Consider the following 24,459-nt stretch of genomic DNA (forward strand, 5'->3'; position numbering starts at 1 on the left):
AAGATTCCACAAGTGTATCACTTTACAAATGATATAATTATATAAATACTATAAACAAACACTACCTTGGAGTGGCTGGGATTCCTTTGTTTCTAGCTCTGTCACTTTCTCCCATTTTATCCATCCAGGTACCGCAATTGAAGCGATTTCCTCCATAAACAAATCCTGTTTCTTCATCAACCCCTGCAGTAATATCAAAACCTAAAAATAAAAATAAATCATTTATAAAATTTAAAAGGAATATAATAAATTAGGAAAACTACTCTGGAGATAATTTGGTAATAGCTTAAAAGTTGAAGATGTGCAAATCAAAACTACAATGAAGTATCATGTTATACCTGTCAGAACGGCTATCATCAAAAAGTCTACAAATAACAAATGTTGGAGAGGATGTGGATAAAAGGGTATGTACAATATTGGTACAATGTTGGTGGGAAAGTAAATTGGTGCAGCCACTATATTTTTAATACACAAGATAGGTCATGTCATTCATGTTCAAAACTGTTCACTGGCTCATTTCAGTATGAAAATTCCTTAAAAAACTAAAAATAGAACTACCATATGATCCAGTAATTCCACTCCTGGACATATATCCAGAAAAGATGAAAACTATAATTCAAGAAGAAACATACATTCAATTCAAGAAGATACCCTAATATTCATAGCAGCACTATTTACAATAGCCAAGACATGAAAACAACCTAAATGCCCACCAACAGATGAACAGATAAAGAAGATGATCTACTTTAATATAAATTTGTTTGAGTACTGGTGAGATTGAATGCTTCCCTTATGTTTATTAATGGATGGTTGATGCACCTCCTTGGGCAGGCTCCTTTTACCTCCTGTTCCTATTTCCTCTATTATGAGCTAGGAATAGAGGTACTAGTTTTTGGAAAATGTTTGTCAAGTGATACACAAAGGCAAAGAGCTTTTTAATTTACTTGATACTAAATAACTGGACAGTCAATGTTTAGTGACTAAATCTCTGAAATTTGGCCACAAAGTCATAAGAATGAGCACAAAAAGGTACACAGGTCAAAATGACTATGAATGAACAGGTTGTTTCAAATGCATAAAGTGAATAGAAAATCTATCTTTGCACTTCCTGATGAGCTGCCAAAGTATTCCAGGCTATTGGTGCCCTTTCCATAATCAACCTTGGAGAAACTACAGAGAAGTATGTGTGAGGTACTGATGTGAAGAACTCACATAATGTTTGGGAGAAACTAATGAAAACAGGTGAGACATGACACGTCTCTTTGGACTCTTCTTTTACCTTGGCTCTTAAAGCTGTTGTTTTACAACTTAAGAAGACTGCTACAGAGAGCTGATAATCAAGGGAATGTGAGCTTATTGGGAAAAGACAAACCTTCGATAGCAGAGGAGTCTAATGACTAGATGAGAGAGACAAGTTGAGTAACATATTTCACATGAAACAGAATTACTGTATCAATAGCACACAATAAGCAAAACAAATATCCTCAAACATAAGCAAGAGATTATTAACATGAAGTAGGAACAAAAGACATTAAAAATGACTAAGTGGAGATGTTAGGCCTGGAATTTTTAATAGCTGAAATAAGGAAAACAGTAAAGTGATAATAAAGGGACTAAATAGTAGATGGATAGAGCTAAGAGTGAAATTAGTGAGATGGAAGACAAGATGGAAAAATTCTCCAGAGGCAGCAGGAGTGGGTAAAGGCAGACAACAGAAGAAAAGCTGTGGGGATAGAAGTAAACAAGAAGATACCCAGACAAAAGTAGCCCCAGAAAGTGAAAAGAAATAGTAAATCTCAGATCAAAAGGGCTCATAGAGGACCACATGAAGCAGATAAGAAAAGTTAGAGTAAAATCCCAAATTAAGACAAACATGGTTCTAAAACTTCAAAAAAGAAAGAGTAATCACTTCTAATAGAATGAGGTATAGGTCCATGAAACTTTCAATAGCTATACTGGAAGTAAGACATCAACTGAATAATATTTTCTAAAGCACTGAAGGAAAAAAGTATTTATGTCTAATCTGTTATTTAAATATGAGGGCATAATAAAAATACTGCCAGTCATTCAAGGCCTTGGTGGGTTTGACATGTAAACTGCTGTTGTTGTTCGGTTGGTAAATTGTGTCTGACATGCAAATTACAACTTTAAAAATACTCATATAGCAACAATAAAAATACTCATATAGCAACAATAAAAATAACTACAGCAAGACGCTGTAGTAGTAGGAATTGTTCTGAGGTTTTCATATACTAACATAAATAAATAAGCTCATTTGACTAATTCTAATAAGGAAAGAAAGAAATCTTGGAGGATATAGTAACAGGGGATGGAAACATGATCAAATTATACATCAAAGTTTATTGTTGCCTAAAAATAGCAATAACCAAGGAAAAGAAAAAGAAGAATAGTCACAACAATTCAAACTGAAATTTCACCTAGATAATATCAAACAGGGATTGGGGGAGAGGTGCATATACTAAGTTACTCAATCTGTTAGGGGTCAGTATAGATTTTAACAAGGAAATGAGTACAGGCGTGAAAAATTAATACAGCTATAGGTCATAAAAACAAGAATCACAGGAACAAAAATAGAATGGATTAAAGTGGAATAAATAGTTTCTTTAAAAAACATTTGTAAAACGCAAAACCACAGTTAATAAAAGTCAATGTGAGAGATTATCTTTGTGATATGAAGGTTGGGTAGGATTTCTGAAATAAAATATGGTGAAGGATATGACAGATAAGTTGGGAAAAGGTCTGTATAATTCTAAAATTAATGATGGACAAGTACCTAGAGTAAACCAAAAACTCCTGGTAAACAACATGAAAAGTATTGGAATGCCAAAAGAAAGATGAATAAAGGTATAGAATAGGAACAAATAGTTTATAGAAAAGGAAACTTTCCAAAGATGCAATAAACATATGAGAAAATATTCAAATTTAATAACAGGAGAATTACAAGTAAAAACAACTACATATGGTTTTATAACCATATTCAGCATTAGATAATGCCAAATGATGTTGGTGGGCTTGGGGCTACATAAGAAGACACTTTGGTTGGTAATGGGAATAGAGACTGATGGAATAATTCTGGAAAAGAATGTGGTAGTGTTTAAACAAAGGGCATAAAAGTATAGTATATACAGCTCTGATATACCAATGTTAACTGAAATAAGCCAGACATAAAAGGACAAAAATGATGTAATTCCATTTATTTGAGGTACCAAGAATAATCAAATTCACAGAGACAGAAAACAGATTAGCAATTACCAGGAACTGAGGGGAGGAAAGAATGAGGAATTACTGCTAACTGGGTGGGAGTTTCAGTTTGGGATGATGAAAAAGTTACGGAAATGGACAGCAGTAATGGTTGAAAAACAGTGTGAATATACTTAGAGTCACTGCACTACACACTTAAAGAAGGCTAAAACGGTGTATTTTATGATAAAAGGGTGAACATGTATTTTACCACATACACTCAATAGTAAAAAAAATCCAAGCAATCCAATTAGAAAAGGGATACAACACAGTTTTATCATCAAAGAAGGGGTAGGGATGGTAAATAAGCACATGAACAGATGTTCAATACTATTAATACGAAAATGCAAATCAAAAACACAATATATAGTGGTCTACATGTCTACCAGAATAGCTAAAAAAAAAAAACCCCACCAAATTCTGGCAAGGATGTGGAGAAATTTGCTGGTGAGAGTGCAAAATGTTACAACCACTTTAGAAAACAGTCTCAGTTCATTCACTTAGTCATGTCTGACTCTTTGCGACCCCGTGGACTGCAGCACGCCAGGTCTCCCTGTCCATCACCAAATCTGGGAGTTTACTCAAGTTCATGTCCATTGACTAAGTGATGCCATCCAACCATGTTATCCTCTGTTGTCCTCTTCTCCCACCTTCAATCTTTCCCAGCATCAGGGTCTTTTCCAATGAGTCAGTTCTTTGCATCAAGTGGCTGAAGTATTGGAGTTTCACCTTCAGCATCAGTCCTTCCAATGAATATTCAGGACTGATTTCCTTTAGGATGGGCTAGCTGGATCTCTTTGCAGTCCAAGGACTCTCAAGAGTCTTCTCCAACACTACAGTTTAAAGGCATCAATTCTTTGGTGCTCAGCTTTCTTTAGTCCAACTCTCACATCCATACATGACTACTGGAAAAACCATAGCCTAGACTAGATGGATCTTTGTTTTTATATAATGTCTCTGCTTTTTAATATGCTGTCTAGGTTGGTCATAACTTTTCTTCCAAGGAGCACGTGTCTTTTAATTTCACGGCTGCAATCACCATCTGCAGTGATTTTGGAGCCCCCCCAAAATAAAGTCTGCCACTGTTTCCATTGTTTCCCCATCTATTTGCCATGAAGTGATGGGACCACATGGCATGATCTTAGTTTTCTGGATGTTGAGTTTCAAGCCAACTTTTTCACTCTCCTCTTTCACTTTCATCAAGAGGCTCTTTAGGTCTTCTTTGCTTTCTGCCATAAAGGTGGTGTTATCTGCATATCTGAGGTTACTGATATTTTCCCCAGGAATCCTGATTCCAGCTTGTGCTTCATCCAGTCCAGTGTTTCTCATGATGTATTCTGCATATAAGTTAAATAAGCAGGGTGACAGTATACAGCCTTGACAGACTCCTTTCCCTGTTTGGAACCACTCTGTTGTTCTATGTCCAGTTCTAAAGTTGCTTCCCGGCCTGCATACAGATTTATCAAGAGGCACGTCAGGTGGTCTGGTATCCCATCTCTTGAAGAATTTTCCAGTTTGTTGTGATCCACACAGTCAAAGGCTTTGGCATAGTCAATAAAGTAGAAGTAGATGTTTTTCTGGAACTCTCTTGCTTTTTCGATGATCAATGGATGTTGGCAATTTGATTTCTCGTTGATTTGATCTGGCAATTTGATCTAAATCCAGCTTGAACATCTGGAAGTTCATGGTTCATGTACTGTTGAAGCCTGGCTTGGAGAATTTTGAGTATTACTTTACTACCGTGTGACATGATTGCAACTGTGCGGTAGTTTGAGTGTTCTTTGGCATTGCCTTTCTTTGGGATTGGAATGAAAACTGATCTTTCCCAGTCCTGTGGCCACTGCTGAGTTTTCCAAAGTTGCTGGCATATTGAGTGCAGCACTTTCACAGCATCTTTTAGGGTTTGAAAGAGCTCAACTGGAATTCCATCACCTCCATTAGCTTTGTTCATAGTGACATTTCCTAAAGCCCACTTGACTTCACATGCCAGGATGTCTGGCTCTAGGGGACTGATTATACCATTGTGATTATCTGGGTTGTGAAGATCTTTTTTGTACAGTTCTTCTGTGTATTCTTGCCACCTCTTCTTAATATCTTCTGCTTCTGTTAGGTCCATACCATTTCTGTCCTTTATTGTACACATCTTTGCATGAAATGTTCCCTTGGTAGCTCTAATTTTCTTCAAGAGATCTCTAGTCCTTCCCGTTGTGTTGTTTTCCTTTATTTCTTTGCATTGATCCCCGAGGAAGGCTTTCTCATCTCTCCTTGCTATTCTTTGGAACTCTGCATTCAAATGGGTATATATTCCTGTTCTCCTTTGCTTTTCACATCTTTTCTTTTCACAGCTATTTGTAAGGCCTCCTGAAGCAGCCATTTTGCCTTTTTGCATTTCTTTTTTTGGGGGATGGTCTTGATCCCTGTTTCCTGTACAATATTACAAATCTCTGTCCATAGTTCTTCAGGCACTCTGTCTATCAGATCTAATCCCTTGAATCTATTTGTCACTTCCACTGTATAATCGTAAGGGATTTGATTTAGGTTATACCTAAATGGTCTAGTGGTTTTCCCTACTTTCTTCAATTCAGAAAACAGTCTGGCAATTTCTTATAAAACAAATCATGTATATTCCATAATGACCCACATTATTGGGAACAGTACATGAATCGTGAACTTCCAGATGTTCAAGCTGGATTTAGAAAAGGCAGAGGAACCAGAGATCAATTTGCCAACATCCGTTGGATCATCGAAAAAGCAAGAGAGCTCCAGAAAAACATCTACTTCTACCTTATTGACTATGCCAAAGCCTTTGACTGTGTGGATCACAACAAACCATGGAAAATTCTTCAAGAGATGGGATACCAGACCACCTGACCTGCCTCTTGAAAAATCTGTATGCAGGTCAGGAAGCAACTTTAGAACTAGACATGGAACAACAGAGTGGTTCCAAACAGGGAAAGGAGTCTGTCAAGGCTGTATACTGTCACCCTGCTTATTTCACTTCTATGCAGAGTACATCATGAGAAACACTGGACTGGATGAAGCACAAGCTGGAATCAAGATTCCTGGGAGAAATATCAGTAACCTCAGATATGCAGATGACACCACCCTTATGGCAGAAAGCAAAGAAGACCTAAGGAGCCTCCTGATGAAAGTGAAAGAGCAGGGTGAAAAAGTTGGCTTGAAACTCAACATCCAGATAACTAAGATCATGCCATGTGGTCCCATCACTTCATGGCAAATAGATGGGGAAACAGTGGAAACAGTAACAGACCTTACTTTTTTGGGCTCCAAAATCACTGCAGATGGTGACTGCAGCCATGAAATTAAAAGACACTTGGTCCTTGGAAGAAAGGTTATGACCATCCTAGACAGCATATTAAAAAGCAGAGACATTACATAAAAACAAAGATCCATCTGGTCTAGGCTATGGTTTTTCCAGTAGTCATGTATGGATGTGAGAGTAGTATAAAGAAAGCAGAGTGCTGAAGAATTGATGCCTTTGAACTGTGGTGTTGGATAAGACTCTTGAGAGTCCTTGGACTGCAAAGAGATCCAGCCAGCCCATCCTAAAGGAAATCAGTCCTGAATATTCATTGGAAGGACTGATGCTGAAAGTGAAACTCCAATACCCTGGCCACCTGATGGGAAGAACTGACTCATTGGAAAAGACCCTGATGCTGGGAAAGATTGAAGGCGGGAATAGAAGGGGACGACAGAGGATGAAGTGGTTGGATGGCACCACTGACTCAATGGACATGAACTTGAGTAAACTCCGGGATTTGGTGATGGACAGGGAGGCCTGGTGTGCTGCAGTCCATGGGGTCGCAAAGTTTTGGACATGACTGAGTGACTGAACTGAACTGACTGGGAATTTCTCCCAGAAGAATGAAAACTTATGTTTACACAAAAACCTGTATATGTTCACAGCAACTCTATTTGTATTAGTCAAAAGAATGAAAACAATCCAAATGTCCTTCAAAAGATGAAAGATATAGCCATAAAATGGAATACTACTTAGCAGTAAAAAGTAATAAAATATTGACATATGCAGGAACTTGGATGGTTTTCAAGGGGAATTATATGTAACTATATATATATATATATATACACACACACACACACACACACACACAGTATACACATACTACATATAACTTATGTACATTTATATATATTATAGGTTACATACTATACAATTGTATTTACCTACATTCTCAAAATGCCAAAACTATAGAGATGTAGAACAGACTGGCAATTGCCAGAGATCAAGGATGTTTGACGTGACTATAAAGGATAGCACAGGGAAAACCTTTGTGGAGATGGAATAGTCCTGTGTCTTGACTGTGGCAGAGGTTACATGAAGTTATACATGGCATCAAATTGCACAGAAGTACACACACACACAAATGAGTTAATGTAAAACTGGTAAAAATGGAATATTTCTATAGGTGAATTAAAAGTATTATACTGGTATCTCTCTCCTGATCATGATATTGCCCTACAGTTACATAAGATGTCCTCATTGTGGGAAGATGGATGAAGGGTTCAGGATACTCATGTATCATTTTTGTAATTTTATATCAGTCCCCAATTCTTTCAAAATTGAAAAGTTAAAAAGACTATTTGTGCATAAAGAAATGTGTATTTCATAAGAGTACATTAGTATACAACAAACCCCACTGGAATATCTCTAAGGGGAATGGGTAATAAAATGAAATAAATTGTTAGCCTTGCATTGGCTAATGATGATGAGTTTGTGCCATAAAAACAGGAATATGATGAACTTCAAAGATGTTAAACTGTATATTGATTTTAACTCTGAATACAAATAAACATCTTTATAAGAGCCCAAATTACAAGGGCAGACAAACTATGGATGAAATCCTAGCTCTGCCACTTAGCAGTTCTGTAGACTCTGGGCAAGCTACTCTGCTTCAGCCATCTTATCAATAAAAACGAGAACAATGAAACTCATCCCCAACGTTCTTAGCAGTGTTTGTTAAATGGAAATAACATAGGTAAAGTAGTTAGCACAGTGCCTAGCACATAGTAAGCACTCAATTATTAGCAATTATTATTATGATTATAAATGTAAGCACCAAATTGGTTTTGGTGCTTTCAAAGTTGGCTGACAAAGGATATAAAATTTTATCTTTCCTCCAGAAACTAAAACTAAATTGGCAAGATCAGAAACTCTTAACCTTTTTCATTGTTATATTCTGAAGTTTTATACACAAATAAAATACTTGTTGAATAAATGAACAATTACAAGGTTTAATTTCCTCTCATCAGTAAATCTTTATTAGGTACCTAAAGTTATGTACCTTCATGGGACTTCCCTGGTGGTCCAGCAGTTAAGACTCTGTACTCCCATTGCAGGGGGTGAGGGTTCAGTCCCTGGCCAAGGAACTAGGATCCCACATGCCGCACAGCGTGGCCAAAAAAAAAAGTTATGTACCTTCATCCTTCATGTTCCGATCTATCTGTGGACCAGCATTCCTTTCTCGGAACTGTATGCCCTGCATGTGTCTTTGCATAGCTTCCTGTATTACTTCAAACAATGGTTGATCCTGTTTGAAACATGGATGTTACCTCTGTTAGAAATTACATTTTTCTTATCTTCTTCCAAATTCTACAACTGAAGTTTTGTGAAAACATGTATTTTCCCTTAAAAGAAGAAATAGGGATCAGGGGTGGGACTGGGGAAAGCAGCAGCCTTTATACATCATATAATACAGCAGACCTTTTGCATGTGAATATTTAACATATTGTAGTTTTAACTATAAATTTCTGTGACATGAAATAATCTGTAATTCTGCTGATACATGAAAAAGAATCTTGTGAGTTGTGATCTGTTAAACAGTTCAACTAATAAGCAAATCCAGCTTATTATGCAGAAATCCAAGTTTTAAACTGGCATTGTTCCAATTCATCCACATACATAGCAATGGAGACAAATTATATACTAAAATGGTAATACGTTTACATTAAAAAATTTGGGGACAAATATTCTTCAAACACTTCATGATATAAACATCGTAGAGCTAGCCCTGAGGTAGCCTAGAAGCCCTCCACCCAAGTAAACTGTAACATAAATGCAGACCAGATGTGGCAAAAGTACAATATTCTGTACATTCTTGACTGGGTAAAAAACATACACAAATGTTTATTCATTCTGCACTGCACATAAGAGAAACTCGGAACTCCCTGGATTGGCAGCCAAGGCTCTCCACAATCTGGCCCCCACTTTCCACAATCCCTTACTACCTGGCAGGTGCCCTACACAAAAAGCCAAACACTAGATGGAGCAGTATGTCCTAAGCTGTGCTTCAATCCACCCTGTGCTTTTATTATTCTTTTCATCTTTAATGTCTTCTCATAATTTCCCTCATCTCTGATGAAATCCTACTCACCTTCTGAGGTTAGTTTAGGTGAAATTTTAATTATTTTCTGTAGTCCTCTCTGATCCCACTAAGAGATCATCTCTCTTTCTTTTATGAGACTAAAAGAGGCACTTTCCATATATTTCTTTTTGCAATGATCGTATTATTAATATATACATTATCACCTCTTCTACCGTGTTGCAAGCTCATTAGGTAAAGAATAAGTCATCTCTGCAGTCTCTCACCGTAGCAGCAGGTGCTAAATAAATACCAATATCTGAAGAAGTGTAAGACTCAGATTCTTAATTACATGTACTTTTATCAGATCAGTCGCTCAGTAAACTTATTCAGGAAAAAATTATTTTAAGAAATGATCTTTACCACTGTGCCGGCAGACAAAGGAACAGAGTCATCTGTAGGATACATTCTGGAAACCGGGCAGTTGAGAATGTCCAGGCCATTTGGAACCATTTTACAATAGTCCTGAACACACTGCAGCCACCACCACACAGCATCCCGGCAGTTGTATCTGGCGTGAGCTCCTTCACCCAGGAGATTAGGAATGAGGCCATGTCTCAGGGTACTAGCAAATGCTAAAATGATATTCCTAAAACAACATAAGTAGGTGAATCATTCGACATGAAAATCACTTAAAAAACTAAAGGCAAAAAAGTCACTTTGGGTGATAATTATTTTTTATTCTTTTCTCTTATTTCTTTGTATTTTCATTCAGAAAGTGGTTGTAATATAGAATAAGCACTGAATTAAAAGTCAGGAACCTTGATCTTCACCTTGCCTTCTTCTCTAACAATCTGTATGACTTATCCTCTGGGAGAGTTTTTTTTATCTGTGGAGTTTGGGACCAGGTGATTTTTAACGTCCCTCATAACTCTAGATTTTGCTTTTGAAAACCCTAGTATTTCCAAAGAACAGGAATTTTATGATCTTAAATGGCAGATACCAAAAATAAAGCAAACATATAAGAAAATTAAAAACATAATTGAAAAACATAATTCATTTTAAAAAACTTGTAGAGAATATTTTATCTTTCAACACATCATTCTACCATCATATACCAAATGACAGCTTTGTAAGATGGCATGGTTCTAAAAAGAGCATGAAACTGAGAACTAAGAAGACGGAGATTTAAATCCTAGTGCTGCCATCTGGATAACCTTGGAAAAGTCATTTAAAGTCTTTTTTTTGCTAAAACCATTTAAAAATTTAATTCTGTGTATCAGGTAATACCTCTCAAATAATTGTGTAAAAGGAGCTTTTTTCATTTTCTGCAGTACAAAAAGTGTTAGTGTGGAGAGTGACACTTTCAGTTAATAAAAGGTCAGAATACTAGCAATCTAGAACAGAACAATTATCCAGAACATGTCATACACATGGAAGTTGAGTAAAAAGTCCTCTGTCCATAAACATCTCTGCAGAGGGTGGAAGCAGAACTATCTGTGGTAGAGACAGCCATATGTCCACCAAAATGGCTTTCCTAAAGGTCCCAGTCAGATGACGGCATTCTCCAGGAAAAAAAAAAAAAATTAACTGCATGGAACAGGAGTGTTTTCCCCAGGCTCTCTTTCCCTCTCTGCCAGCTGACTGGAGAGAACCCAGAGGTCCTGGAAGATTGTATATCATGCAGATAAAGGAGGCTATATCCCTTAACCACCATGTGGAAAACCGCCTCTTGAACACCCATATAGGATCAGAAGATCATAAATTTTGTTTATGAAAAGCCCTTGAAATTTAATGGCTTATAATTTATAGTAGTTAGCACTACTCTAACAAACATTATCTTCTGGGAAATCTTCTAGATAAGGGGTAGGCAAACTATTTTTCTGTAAAAGGCCAGACGTAAATATTTTAGGCTTTGTTGACCTTACATAGTGTGATCATGCATTCTTCTTCTTCTTTCAATAATTCTTTAAAAAGGTTAAAACCATTCTTAGCTCACAGGTCATATAAAACAGGTGACATCAAAACAAAAACATAAAAAAAAAATGCTTTTTTTGCTACAGATTTTAACTTGTAGAGCAGTGATTTCAAACTTCAGTCTTAGGCCACTGGAAATCACCTGAAGCCCCTGCAAAAACACAGATTTCCGTCTGTCAACTCTGCCTTTCCACCTCCAGGTTCAGACTCAGGGAGTTCAGCACAGGGGCCAAGAATTTGCATTTCTAACAAGTTGTCAGATGATGGTAATACTGATTTATGGAACACTATACAACATTGCTGTAGAGCTTTTCTTTTCTACCTTTAATAAATTTATTTATAGTATTGTGACGTAGAGAACACCATTTTAAGTCTAGAAAACATAAAACTGGAGGTTATGAGGTCTGCACTAAAAAGAAGGAAACCTGATATTGTAATTCTCTTTACAGGACTTTGTCATTATGGAAGAACAAAAAATGGAAGACTTTCCAATTTTACCTAAAAGTCATCTGCATTCTTATACTTAATTCAGGCACAGACATTTTACTCTTTAGTGAGCGATGTTTGTAACATGGTTACACAATTCTTAGTTTTTCCTGAAATAAAGTAGCAAATGCTGAAGATAACCTGATCTGTAATGTGAAGTATTAGAATTTGGTAACTTCAAAGATTGTCACACCTTTGAAATTCTATGATCCTATTAAATGAACACACAACAAATAAAAATCACACCTCAGGAAAAATGTGCCTACCTACCAAATGTTGAGAATAGATGAATAAGAAAGGTCTGAAGAGCACTGAAAAACACTAAGACATAAACTTGCATTGCAACTTTTTAAAGATTTCCTACCTGGCCTCCAAATAGCGTCCAGTAATCAGCAATAGACCTCTAAGGGCAATAAAAGTATCCCTTCCCCAGCAGCGAAAAATACCAGCAGAGAAGTGAGGTAAGCCTAACAGAAAACACAGCAGAGTAATCTATTAACCTCAGTATACACAAGCCTATGAACTCCACGACTATAGACTGAGCTGCTCTAAACTTTGGGGTTAAGGAGGAGGTGAAAAGAGTCTTCAAACTCTCTTAAAATTATCTCAGAATGTATGGTTATTCTTATGTCTACTTCTGTGTGATGAAGTTCCATAATTGTATCTGATTCTTAAAGGAATCTGTCACTCAAAATAGACTAAGAATCAGTGCTATAGAGTGATGTTTATTTGAACTGGTTAGAATGTGTGAGTTTTTAAACACAGACTTTCTTTTAGCAAATTAAAGATTAAAATCAGAGATCAAATATTTAACACATGAAGAAACACTCAATATAGTAATAATGATATATTTAAAAAGGTTCTACCTGCAGTTTGAAGGCAACAAATTAATCTAAATATGGAGTGATTACCTTAATGACAAATAATTGCATGTTTATGGATCTATCACTCTAGGGCTATTACTTCATCACCAAATTTCCCATTAACTTAAAACCACTTAAAAGTGTCACAGTTTGTTAGAAACAACTTTTACAGGTGAAAACAAGGATTTCAGATGTTAAATCACTTGAAAACTTTAGGTAACTACAGGCTTTATGCAGAAAGTAAAACAGAATGACCATAGATAAAATCTAAAATTTTACTTTTATATTTAGTTTGGTTTCTTATGAAATGTGAAAAGAAATACAATTGTTATATGTAACAATCAGCAGGAAAGTAAAGCAAAGGAAATTAGCATTTCACTAAAAAAAAATGTGCTAAAGTATACATGTAACAGAAATTTCAGGGAAGAAAAACTCAGCTCATAAATAAAACATTCACAGCATTCATTTATAACTATTTTCTAAACACTTAACACTATCTGACATTATTTTGTCTGTCTTCTGGTTTGTTGAATGAATGTCCCTCCCCAGTAGAAAATACGACCCATGATAACAGAAACCTCATTAACCTTATTTGCCAAGTTATATCACTGAAAACTGAAGCTAGTATATATCACTATGAAAATGTATTGGATAAATGAAATAGAAGATTAATTATAAAGCACAAATTGAGAGGTGAGAGAATTTGACTAAGGAAAAATATTGGCAATACTTCACAATTAAAGTTTCTGTTTGTTAGGTCTTCACCTTGGAGAAAGACATTATTTTCTTCGGTTAGGAAAAGATCAGAACTAAAGATAACATCAGACATTTCTTTCTATATTTTCTCCCAAATAGTGGTATAAAATTTCCCTAAACACTTTTATATGGTTTATACACAGTTAGACTTCCCAGGTGGTGTAGTGGTAAAAATCTGCCTGCCAAACAGGAGATGCAGGTTTGATCCCTGGGTTAGGAAGATGCCCTGGAGAAGGAAATGGCAATGCATTTCAGTATTCTTGCCGGGAAAATTCCATGGACAGAGGAGCCTAGTGGGCTACAGTCCACGTGGTAGCAAGGAGTCAGACACTACTGAGCAACTGAGCACCAACATACATGGTTGACATACAGTTTATATATATGGTCGATGATGGTACTGATGACAGCAGGGAGTATATATATATATAGTACTCCATGTTGCACAGATTTCCTGGTACTTAACCCACTTAACACTTGGCATAAAATGTAAGTATAGACAGATCCAAGGGTATGTTTGAGTTGGTATGCCCTGAATACAGGCACTCTTGTTAAAAAGTCAAAACTAAAACCTCTAGCATGGATGTGTGGAAATATCTGTATTCACTAAAACATTTTTTAAATTAATTAATTAACTTTATTTTTGGCTGTGCCGAGTCTTCAGTTGCTGCACAGGCTTTTCTCTAGTTGCAATGAGCAGGGACTCTTCTCTAGTTGCAGTATATGGGCTTCTCATTGCAGTGGCTTCTCTTGTTGCAGATCATGGGCTACAGGGCACGTGGGCTCCAGCAGTTGCGGCTCATGGGCTCTAGAGCACGGGCTCAGTAGTTGTGGCTTAGCTCCTTCATGGCACGTGGGATCTTCCTGGACCAGGGATTGAACCTGTGTCTCCTGCATTGGCAGGCAGATGCCCAGGGAAGCCCTATATTAACTTTTTGACCTTTCAGAATATATGACTTACAGATCACACATCTTCTGAATAATTTCTACCTTGTCAATTAATGTAAAAGTTTAAAATTATACACATATTTTGTATCACTGTTAGAAAAGGAAGGTATTCTTGGCCTTTGTATCATTTAAAAATGAAACCAAGAAATCTATCTGCAAATCCAAATACAGTCCTATATATTGTTAATATGGAATACACAAAACTCTCCTTTTGGATGCTAGAAAGAAATACCAGAACTTCTATCCATATTAATAAACTATATTTTTAGTTTTTCTTTTTGTTTTATATTGTTCTTGATATGTAAACATACCAAGTATAATAGCATATGAGTATATCATTTATGATCTCAATATATTTATTTTGGGAGTGTTTAACAACAGAAGTGGATAATCAAAAATGTTGAGATTACTGTTTTATATAATAGGCTTCTAAACAATAGGCTTTAAAATCAAATTCTGCATTTTTTCCACAATGTTCTTATTCAGTCTTAAGACCATCTGCTATGGGTAAGTACCAGAAGGATATCAAATAGTTGAGTGAAAATCTAAAACACATATAATTAAAATATTCAGAAGGTTCATATAATCCTTCTAAGTTAAATGTTAATTTCTTTTTTAGTTGTTGGGTCCTAGTAGGTCATTTTTATTGGTTTGGCCACCTCATGCGAAGAGTTGACTCATTGGAAAAGACTGATGCTGGGAGGGATTGGGGGCAGGAGGAGAAGGGGATGACAGAGGATGAGATGGCTGGATAGCATAACCGACTTGATGGACGTGAGTTTGAGTGAATCCGGGAGTTGGTGATGGATAGGGAGGCCTGGCGTGCTGCAATTCATGGGGTCGCAAAGAGTCGGACACGACTGAGCTACTGAACTGAATGCAAATTTAAGGGTAAACTGAGGCAATCACATAGACAATACTGTTCATTTCATCCTGCAACTGATATTTCTCAGTTTAGTTTGGAAGTTCTAAACTTCAGTGGACTCAAATATTAAATATGTTTTAGAAATAGCTTCGGAGAAGGCACTGGCACCCCACTCCAGTGCTCTTGCCTGGAAAATCCCATGGACGGAGGAGCTTGGTAGGCTGCAGTCCATGGGGTCGCTATGAGTCGGACACGACTGAGCGACTTCACTTTCACTTTTCACTTTCATGCATTGGAGAAGGAAACGGCAACCCACTCCAGTGTTCTTGCCTGGAGAATCCCAGGGACGGGGGAGCCTGGTGGGCTGCCAACTCTGGGGTCGCACAGAGTCGGACACGACTGAAGTGATTTAGCAGCAGAAATAGCTTGAAATTTATTAAAAAGAAACCATAAGCCTATTTTGCTGAGAATTATACCTGTTACTTGATTTGGGTTTTAAATATACTTTTAGGAAAGATGCTAATGGAGTTGGAAGCATTTAATTGCAATTAGAAACATAATAAAAATTATTTAGCATTTGTTTTGTGTTTTGTAATTTACAGAGGATCTTCACATGATCTCTTGGTAACTACAAGGCTGGGTAAATTTTTTATATTGGGGAAAAAAAGTATAATGTAATGGGAAAGGTAGTAAAACAGATTTGATTGAAAAATGCAAAATGTTGAGAGTTGGAAAAAATATACATGCAGAAGAAAGGGATTAACTGGCCACAATAAAAAATGCACATAAATAAATGTCTGGTGCACAGTGATACTTAAATAAAACCGTTATTACTTTTATAAATGTATGCCTGTGACATTTTACTATCCACTAACATAAAATCTTGGAAAACATCATGAGTTTTTAAAAATAAGCATTTCTTTATAATTTTCCTAGTACTGACTTACACATTTTAATCTTGTACATAATTTCTTACCTGCAGCTAGAGACACACAACACTGCTCCTTCTCCCTTGTGATCTCATTCAGCCTGCACGGCACATCCGTAAGGGAAGGTGAAAGAAGTGGCAGAGAAGAGAATCTTCCTACTCCACACATTTGGACTGAACCCAAGGAAAGGTGTTTCACAAAGGTAGAACCATTCTGAACAAAGCTGCAACAAAGTTATAGAGTTCAAAGTGTTATGGGAGAAATAAAAAATTTTTATTACTTATTCAAAAAAATTTATTAGGGTAAGAACACCTAATTTGAGAATCTACTTTTTTAAAGAGATTTTTAAGGGCACAACACCAATTGCTATTTACAGCCACAACGTTGTACGTTAGATCTCAAAAGTTACTCATCTTGCATACCTGAAATTTTATGCCTTATTGATTCAAAAAATTTTAGCAGTATTATTTTAGTTCTTTTTTTCTCTTCAAAAAGTTTCTCTATTCAAATGTATAGCAATGCTAAAATCGGTTAAACAGAATTTTAAATTTGGTAAAGGTTTCAGAACTGCCTTCATTTCACCCAGTATTGTATCTATTTAGCTGGCTTTAAAATGTTTATTGTAAAACAAATGGTAGAGTTGAAGGTTTATCCTTTCTGAAGTTATGCCCAAATTGCCTTGGCTGCTCGTCATTGGTACATTCCAGCCTGTGGTTTCACCTCAGGGAAATTCACTAATAAAGGCATATTTCATTTATAACAATAGCAGAATATTTTTCTATTCATTAATAAAAAATTAGAAAAAAATAGTATGTATAGATTTAAAAAATTTTATCCATTAACTTAACAACTTGAGGTATAGAGATAACACCAAGCAATTAGAATTTTCCATCAACATGTTTTTTAGCTTTATAGAATAGATTTTAATATCTAAGTTTGTTTTTGTCTGTTCCAGATTAAAGGATGTTAATACATTTTATTCCCACTTATTAACTTTTTCAGCTATATGCATGCATGACAATTCCTGATGTTTTGGTCTTTTTAAGACTGTATACACTGTATGTGGCTTCTACACAAACATGCCTATCCACTCAATCTTTGCTGGGTATACCTTGACATTTGCTTCCATGCTACATCCAGAAGAGTGGTGTATGCACCGATTAATATAGCATCAAAGTAACATGGGATAAGGTAACGTGGGATCTGCTTCAGGTAGAAGAACATAGCCTGCAACCATTTACCAACCTGTTATAAAAATAATTTTAAAAGTTAACTTGGTGTGCTTATAGGCTTGGATTTAAAAGCTAAATCCAAACATGCCACTGTACTATCTAGCAATCTATTAACCAGATTTTCACTTATAAGAACTGAAAGATGATGCAGAAGAAAATGTTTCAGGTTAGAAAACAACATAAACGTATATGTTAATATATATTTCTTACTGTGCTCCTCACCTTTTAATTTTTCGGACAATATAGCTTTACTTACTTCAGCAATAGTTCCTGACCGTGAAATAAGTCGGTTACTGACATAGTCAATCATCCAGTCTCCAGATCTCAAATTATCACAGAAGGGATGCCCCAAGTCATTCTTTGGTCTTATTTCTGCCAATACGGACATTAATCCTGAAAATTCAGAGAAATATCATACCAATTTAATCACTGGCAGAGTAGTTTGCTCTCACAGCCTGGCGACCTGCTGCTAGTCTCCAGTGATTGATGGTGAATATACACACAGCTAGAGACAAGAGCAGCAGAAACCTCAGTGGCTCTTCCCATGACGGGAGGGGAAGTGTGGCAACACTGCCTTGAACCAAGATATAAAGGCAGGCTGATGGGGACTGTGGTCGGTCACATGAGCTATGCAGAGCTTTCCAAGATTCCTGTTTTCTGGGTTGGTCCTGCTCTTTTGAATTTTAATATTACAATATTCAAAGGCAATTGGCACAGCTTCCCTATCCTAAGGCATCTAGGGGCAGAAAACTGATAAGTTTGTCTTTTCACAGTTGAAAAGTGGTAGATTCATGAATATTCAAGCAAGATTTAAGAAAAATCATAGAACTGGCCCAGAGACAGCAAGATCACCTATGGTGATACTAAGAATAAAGTCTGTTCTGGAGAGAATCTTTGAAATATAACAGGAGTTTGTGTTGTTGTTTAGTTGCTAAGTTGTCTGACTCTTTTGGAACCTCATGGATTGGATCCTGCCACCAGGTTCTTCTGTCCATGGAATTTTCCAGGCAGAATACTAGAGTGGGTCACCATTTCCTTCTCCAGAGGATCTTCCCTACCCAGAGATAGAACCCTGTCTCCTGCATTGGCAGGTGGATTCTTTATTGCTGAGCCATCAGGGAAGACCATAACAGGAGGTACTTGGAACTAAATGAAGTATCAAAATGAAGTATACAGACATATCCTCAAGTATCACTCAATTAGAAATATTAGAATTTCTATGCGTGTGTGTGTGTGTGCGCGCGTGCGCACTCAGTCGTGTCCGATTCTTTGTGACTCCATGTACTGTAGCCCATCAGGCTCCTCTGTTCATGGAATTTTCCAGGCAAGAATACTGGAGTGGGCTGTCATTTCTTACTCCAGGGCATCTTCCTGACCCAGGTATTGAACCTGCATCTCTTAAGTCATCTGCATTGGCAGGCAGATTCTTTACCATTGTGCCATAGAAATTTTTGGGCTTCACAGGTGGCTCAGTGGTAAGAGGATCCGCTTGCCAATGCAGGAGATGTAGTATGTTCAATCCCTGGGTCAGGAAGATCCCCTGGAAGAAATGGCAACTCACTCCAGTATTCTTGCCTGGAGAATCCCATGGACAGAGGAGCCTGGCAGGCTATAATCCATAGGATTGCAAAGAATTTCTATGTATATATAACATATTGCTATTTCAATGACAGATAGCTAGAACAATAATACTTCTTTCCATCACTTAATAGGGTAGTAATTTAAAATTATATTGGCTTCACTGACTTCATTCCAAATAAATTTATTTAGTTAGTTAGAATTCAATTACTTTTATTGTGTAAAATAAGCATGTTTTGAAAATTTAAAGTTAAATATATAAATTAAGATATTACTGTTACAAGAAGTAGGGAAGGGGAATTCGGGTTAGAGAAGAGAAAGGTCAGTGAAATGGTTAAGTGTGATTTGAGTAATCTCCTGGGTGTTCATTGGAAGGACTAATGTTGAAGCTGAAACTCCAATACTCTGGCCACCTGATGCGAAGAGCTGACTCATTTGAAAAGACCCTGATGCTGGGAAAGATTGAGGGCAGGAGGAGAAGGGGATGACAGAGGATAAGATGGTTGTATGGTATCACTCCTGAGTTGACTCCGGGAGTTGGTGATGGACAGGGAGGCCTGGCGTGCTGCGGTTCATGAGGTTGCAGAGTCGGACACAACTGAGCGACTGAACTGAACTGAGGTTGTTATTAAAAGCCTACTGGAAATACAAGGTGATTGTTGGAAATATTAAACAGCCAGAGGAAATACGGATTGGTATAGAGTAAAAAAAATAAATCAAATAAGGGCAATTATATTTAGAACGACCGAGAAAAATAATTTCATGAAGAAGTAGTAGGAAAGTAGAAAGTTTAGTTATGTCTATTACTATACTTCAGAGAAGGCGATGGTACCCCACTCCAGTACTCTTGCCTGGAAAATCCCATGGACGGAGGGACCTGGTGGGCTGCAGTCCATGGGGTCGCTAGGAGTCGGACACGACTGAGCGACTTCACTTTATTTTTTCACTTTCATGCATTGGAGAAGGAAATGGCAACCCACTCCAGTGTTCTTGCCTGGAGAATCCCAGGGACGGGGGAGCCTGGTGGGCAGCCGTCTATGGGGTTGCACAGAGTCGGACACGACTGAAGTGACTTAGCAGCAGCAGCAGCAGCATAACTATACTTAATTAATTATAAGGAACATAAAGGCGACAAAAGAAGTTCATAAAAGTACAGTCTTTTCAGGCAAGTAGAAAAAGGAATTTAACATCTCAGAATGAAAATGGAGTAGATATTTGCTTATGGCTGGTAACACGTTCATTTCTTTATTACAGCACAAAATAAAAAATGAGAATATTTCAGAAAAAATGTCATAAACATAAAAAGTCTTAAAATTTTTTATTGAAAGCTTCTTACGTGCTTGATTTAGCAGAAGGTATGAAGGCTAAAAACAAGAATCCTTCAAAAGGCAAACACTATTCTTCTAAGGGTACAGTCCACTTAGTGGAGTTTGATAGCTAGTTATCACTGAATACTTACTATGAACTAACCACTCACTGTCTAACTACTTTATACATATTAACTCATTTAATCCCAATAGTAAGCCCTTGTGGTAAACACTATTTTTATTTCCATTTTACAGATGACAAAATTGAGCCACAATTTACCATATAATTAAAGCTAGTCAGTGCAACCCATAGTTTGGTTCTAAAGCCTATTTCTTGATCATGATAAAACATTCACAAAAAATAGTATATTAATTATTAAAATAAAGCAATAAATTCCAAGGGCTAATCAGAGATATAATAGATAAATACAGTGGGTGTGGAAGACAAAGAAATTACTGTGAAATCAATAATTAATGAAGGATTTGTGGAAGATGTAAGAATTGAATTGGCCCTTAAAGACGGGAGATGTACAAAGACATTAGGAGTCGAAAAGGAGGCTTGTTAAATTGTAAACTTCATGAACCAGGAATATATGTGAAGTAAACCAAATTTCCTAAATAAAAATCTAAGAAAATATGGCTAAAAATGAATTAAGCTGACAGTTAAATATTTAGTTCCTTTATCTCAGTTTACAACTACTCTAACTACAAGATATTTAACTAAAAGTTCTCTTTGTAGGATAAAGCAAATAGGCAATAAAAAAATTTCCAGTTATATGAAAAAAGATGACTATACTTACAACCTAGTCCCATTTGGGGCCCAAATGAATAATCTCATTTAATCCTCACAAAAGTCTATGAATTAGACTTTTAATTAGTCTATTCACATGTTATGGAGGCAGAAGTTGGGGCACAGAGAATTTAAGTTACTTGTCAGAGGTCAATCAATGAGTAGGTGGCAGAGCCATGATTTGAACCCAAGCAGTTGAACTCTGAGCCCATACTCTTATTTCTATAAGGAAGATACCACATGACCCTAAAAAAATACCCCTGAAAAGCTTCACCATCTTTATACTTGCTTACCTTGAAGACCTGCATATTTAAGAGGTAACCAGTTTGGTATGTTATAACATCCTCCACCATCTTCTTGTTCTTCTGATTCACATCGGTAAAGTACCTGATTTAGCTCAGCCAAAGTTAATCTAGAGGCAATACTAAAAATTGGAAAATAAAGAAAACTGGTTAAAAATAATGAAATTCCACTCACTCTCAATAAAAATAAAGAAGAAAATCTGAACCATAACCATAAAATGTCTTAGAAATGTATGTTTTAGGAACTCAGCATTATACTATACATTGTAAGCAGTACACATTATAAACAACAATTAAAGAACAAACACACTAAAAACTCAATTAGAAGTAACACTTCTTCCAAGACAAGGAATTAATCAAGTGCTAAATTTTATTAGTTAGAAGTACACTGAAAAAATCTTTTGGCTGTTATACCCTTTATCTTTTAAATTTGTGTTTTTAATCTTTCTATTTCAGACTTAGTCTTTTTTCTCCTTTATATTCTCCTATGTGTGACAAGCACTTTTATACTAATTATCTTAAACTCAAAATAATTATCAAAGGACCCGTAAAAGGACAATCAAAAGTCACAGTTAACTACCTTACAAATCATGTGTTATTCTACTGTTGCCTCTCTTTCCTTTTCCTTTCTGTCCTTTCCTAAAGTTGCACTACCTTTCAGATTCGTTGTTCAAAGAACTAAGATTTTCTTAAAGTTGTTTCTTGATAATGATCAGAATACAGAAACTAACTCTCATGGCCTTAGTTTCAACAAAGGTTCAGTTAGCAGTGAGATTGTGCAAGGGACCACACCTACCTGAATGCAACTGAAACCCTACTTTCTTGCATTTCTGATTACTCAGGTAAATTCACCTTATATAACTGAAATATCATGAATAGTATGTGAACACATATTTTCTTGAAAATATTCTCTTTTTTCTCATTTACTTCTGTCTCAACTTAGAACATGACTTAGTGACTAAACCACCACCATCAACTTAGAAAACTGTCAGCTGTGCTGTGTTCCCTCTGTCTCTGCTAGCTTCCCTCCTCTCTCCTGGGACTGACTCTTTGTAATCTGTGAGTCAAGAGTGAGTCAAATCAGCAGCCTCAGTACCAACTCCATTCTACTGCAGTACTTACCAACATGTAGCCAGTGAACTCCTTGCAGAAAGCCCAGAGATATATCCATGCACCTATGGACACCTTATCTTTGACAAAGGAGGCAAGAATATACCATGGAGAAAATACAATCTCTTTAACAAGTGGTGCTGGGAAAACTGGTCAACCACTTGTAAAAGAATGAAACTAGAACACTTTCTAACACCATACACAAAAATAAACTCAAAATGGATTAAAGATCTAAATGTAAGACTAGAAACTATAAAACTCCTAAAGGAGAACATAGGCAAAACACTCTCCGACATAAACCACAGCAGGATCCTCTATGACCCACCTCCCAGAATATTGGAAATAAAAGCAAAAATAAACAAATGGGACCTAATTAAACTTAAAAGCTTCTGCACAACAAAGGAAACTATAAGCAAGGTGAAAAGACAGCCTCCAGAAGGGGAGAAAATAATAGCAAATGAAGCAACGGACAAAGAATTAATCTCAAAAATATACAAGCAACTCCTGCAGCTCAATTCCAGAAAAATAAACGACCCAATCAAAAAGTGGGCCAAAGAACTAAACAGACATTTCTCCAAAGAAGACATACAGATGGCTAACAAACACATGAAAAGATGCTCAACATCACTCATTATCAGAGAAATGCAAATCAAAAGCACAATGAGGTACCATTTCATGCCAGTCAGAATGGCTGCGATCCAAAAGTCTACAAGCAATAAATGCTGGAGAGGGTGTGGAGAAAAAGGAAACCTCTTACAGTGTTGGTGGGAATGCAAACTAGTACAGCCACTATGGAGAACAGTGTGGAGAATCCTTAAAAAACTGGAAATAGAACTGCCATATGACCCAGCAACCCTACTGCTGGGCATACACACCAAGGAAACCAGAATTGAAAGAGACACGTGTACCCCAATGTTCATCGCAGCACTGTTTATAATAGCCAGGACATGGAAGCAACCTAGATGTCCATCAGCAGATGAATGGATAAGAAAGCTATGGTACATATACACAATGGAGTATTACTCAGCCATTAAAAAGAATCAATAGTGGTGATTACAAATATATCAAAAAAGATCTTCACGACCAAGATAATCATGATGGTGTGATCACTCAACTAGAGCCAGACATCCTGGAATGTGAAGTCAAGCGGGCCTTAGAAAGCATCACTACAAACAAAGCTAGTGGAGGTGATGGAATTCCAGTTGAGCTATTTCAAATCCTGAAAGATGATGCTGTGAAACTGCTGCACTCAATATGCCAGCAAATTTGGAAAACTCAGCAGTGGCCACAGGACTGGAAAGGGTCAGTTTTCATTCCAGTCCCAAAGAAAGGCCATGCCAAAGAATGCTCAAACTACTGCACAATTGCACTCATCTCACATGCTAGTTAAGTAATGCTCAAAATTCTCCAAGCTAGGCTTCAGCAATATGTGAACTGTGAACTTCCAGATGTTCAAGCTGGTTTTAGAAGAGGCAGAGGAACCAGAGATCAAATTGCCAACATCTGCTGGATCATGGAAAAAGCAAGATAGTTCCAGAAACACATCTATTTCTGCTTTATTGACTATGCCAAAGCCTTTGACTGTGTGAATCACAATAAACTGTGGAAAATTCTGAAAGAGATGGGAATACCAGACCACCTGACCTGCTTCTTGAGAAACCTATATGCAGATCAGGAAGCAACAGTTAGAACTGGACATGGAACAACAGACTAGTTC

General features: G+C 36.7%; 1 protein-coding gene across 3 annotated transcripts in view; it reads right to left on the reverse strand.

Annotated features, from left to right (window-relative positions):
* AGL (amylo-alpha-1, 6-glucosidase, 4-alpha-glucanotransferase) overlaps nucleotides 1–24,459 on the reverse strand; it is a 100,491-nt gene that overhangs the window by 14,237 nt on the left and 61,795 nt on the right. For all 3 annotated transcript variants that reach the window (XM_006049778.4, XM_045166071.1, XM_006049777.4), the window contains exons 21-28: nucleotides 21,624–21,754; nucleotides 17,912–18,048; nucleotides 17,535–17,668; nucleotides 16,471–16,646; nucleotides 12,430–12,532; nucleotides 10,026–10,251; nucleotides 8,720–8,831; nucleotides 66–201 (exon numbers count right to left, since the gene is read on the reverse strand). In XM_006049778.4, coding sequence (XP_006049840.2) covers nucleotides 66–201; nucleotides 8,720–8,831; nucleotides 10,026–10,251; nucleotides 12,430–12,532; nucleotides 16,471–16,646; nucleotides 17,535–17,668; nucleotides 17,912–18,048; nucleotides 21,624–21,754 — 1,155 coding nt within the window. The remainder of the gene's footprint in view (nucleotides 1–65; nucleotides 202–8,719; nucleotides 8,832–10,025; nucleotides 10,252–12,429; nucleotides 12,533–16,470; nucleotides 16,647–17,534; nucleotides 17,669–17,911; nucleotides 18,049–21,623; nucleotides 21,755–24,459) is intronic.

The sequence above is a fragment of the Bubalus bubalis genome, chromosome 6 (genome assembly GCF_019923935.1).
Source record: "Bubalus bubalis isolate 160015118507 breed Murrah chromosome 6, NDDB_SH_1, whole genome shotgun sequence".
Classification (NCBI taxonomy): Eukaryota; Metazoa; Chordata; class Mammalia; order Artiodactyla; family Bovidae; genus Bubalus; species Bubalus bubalis.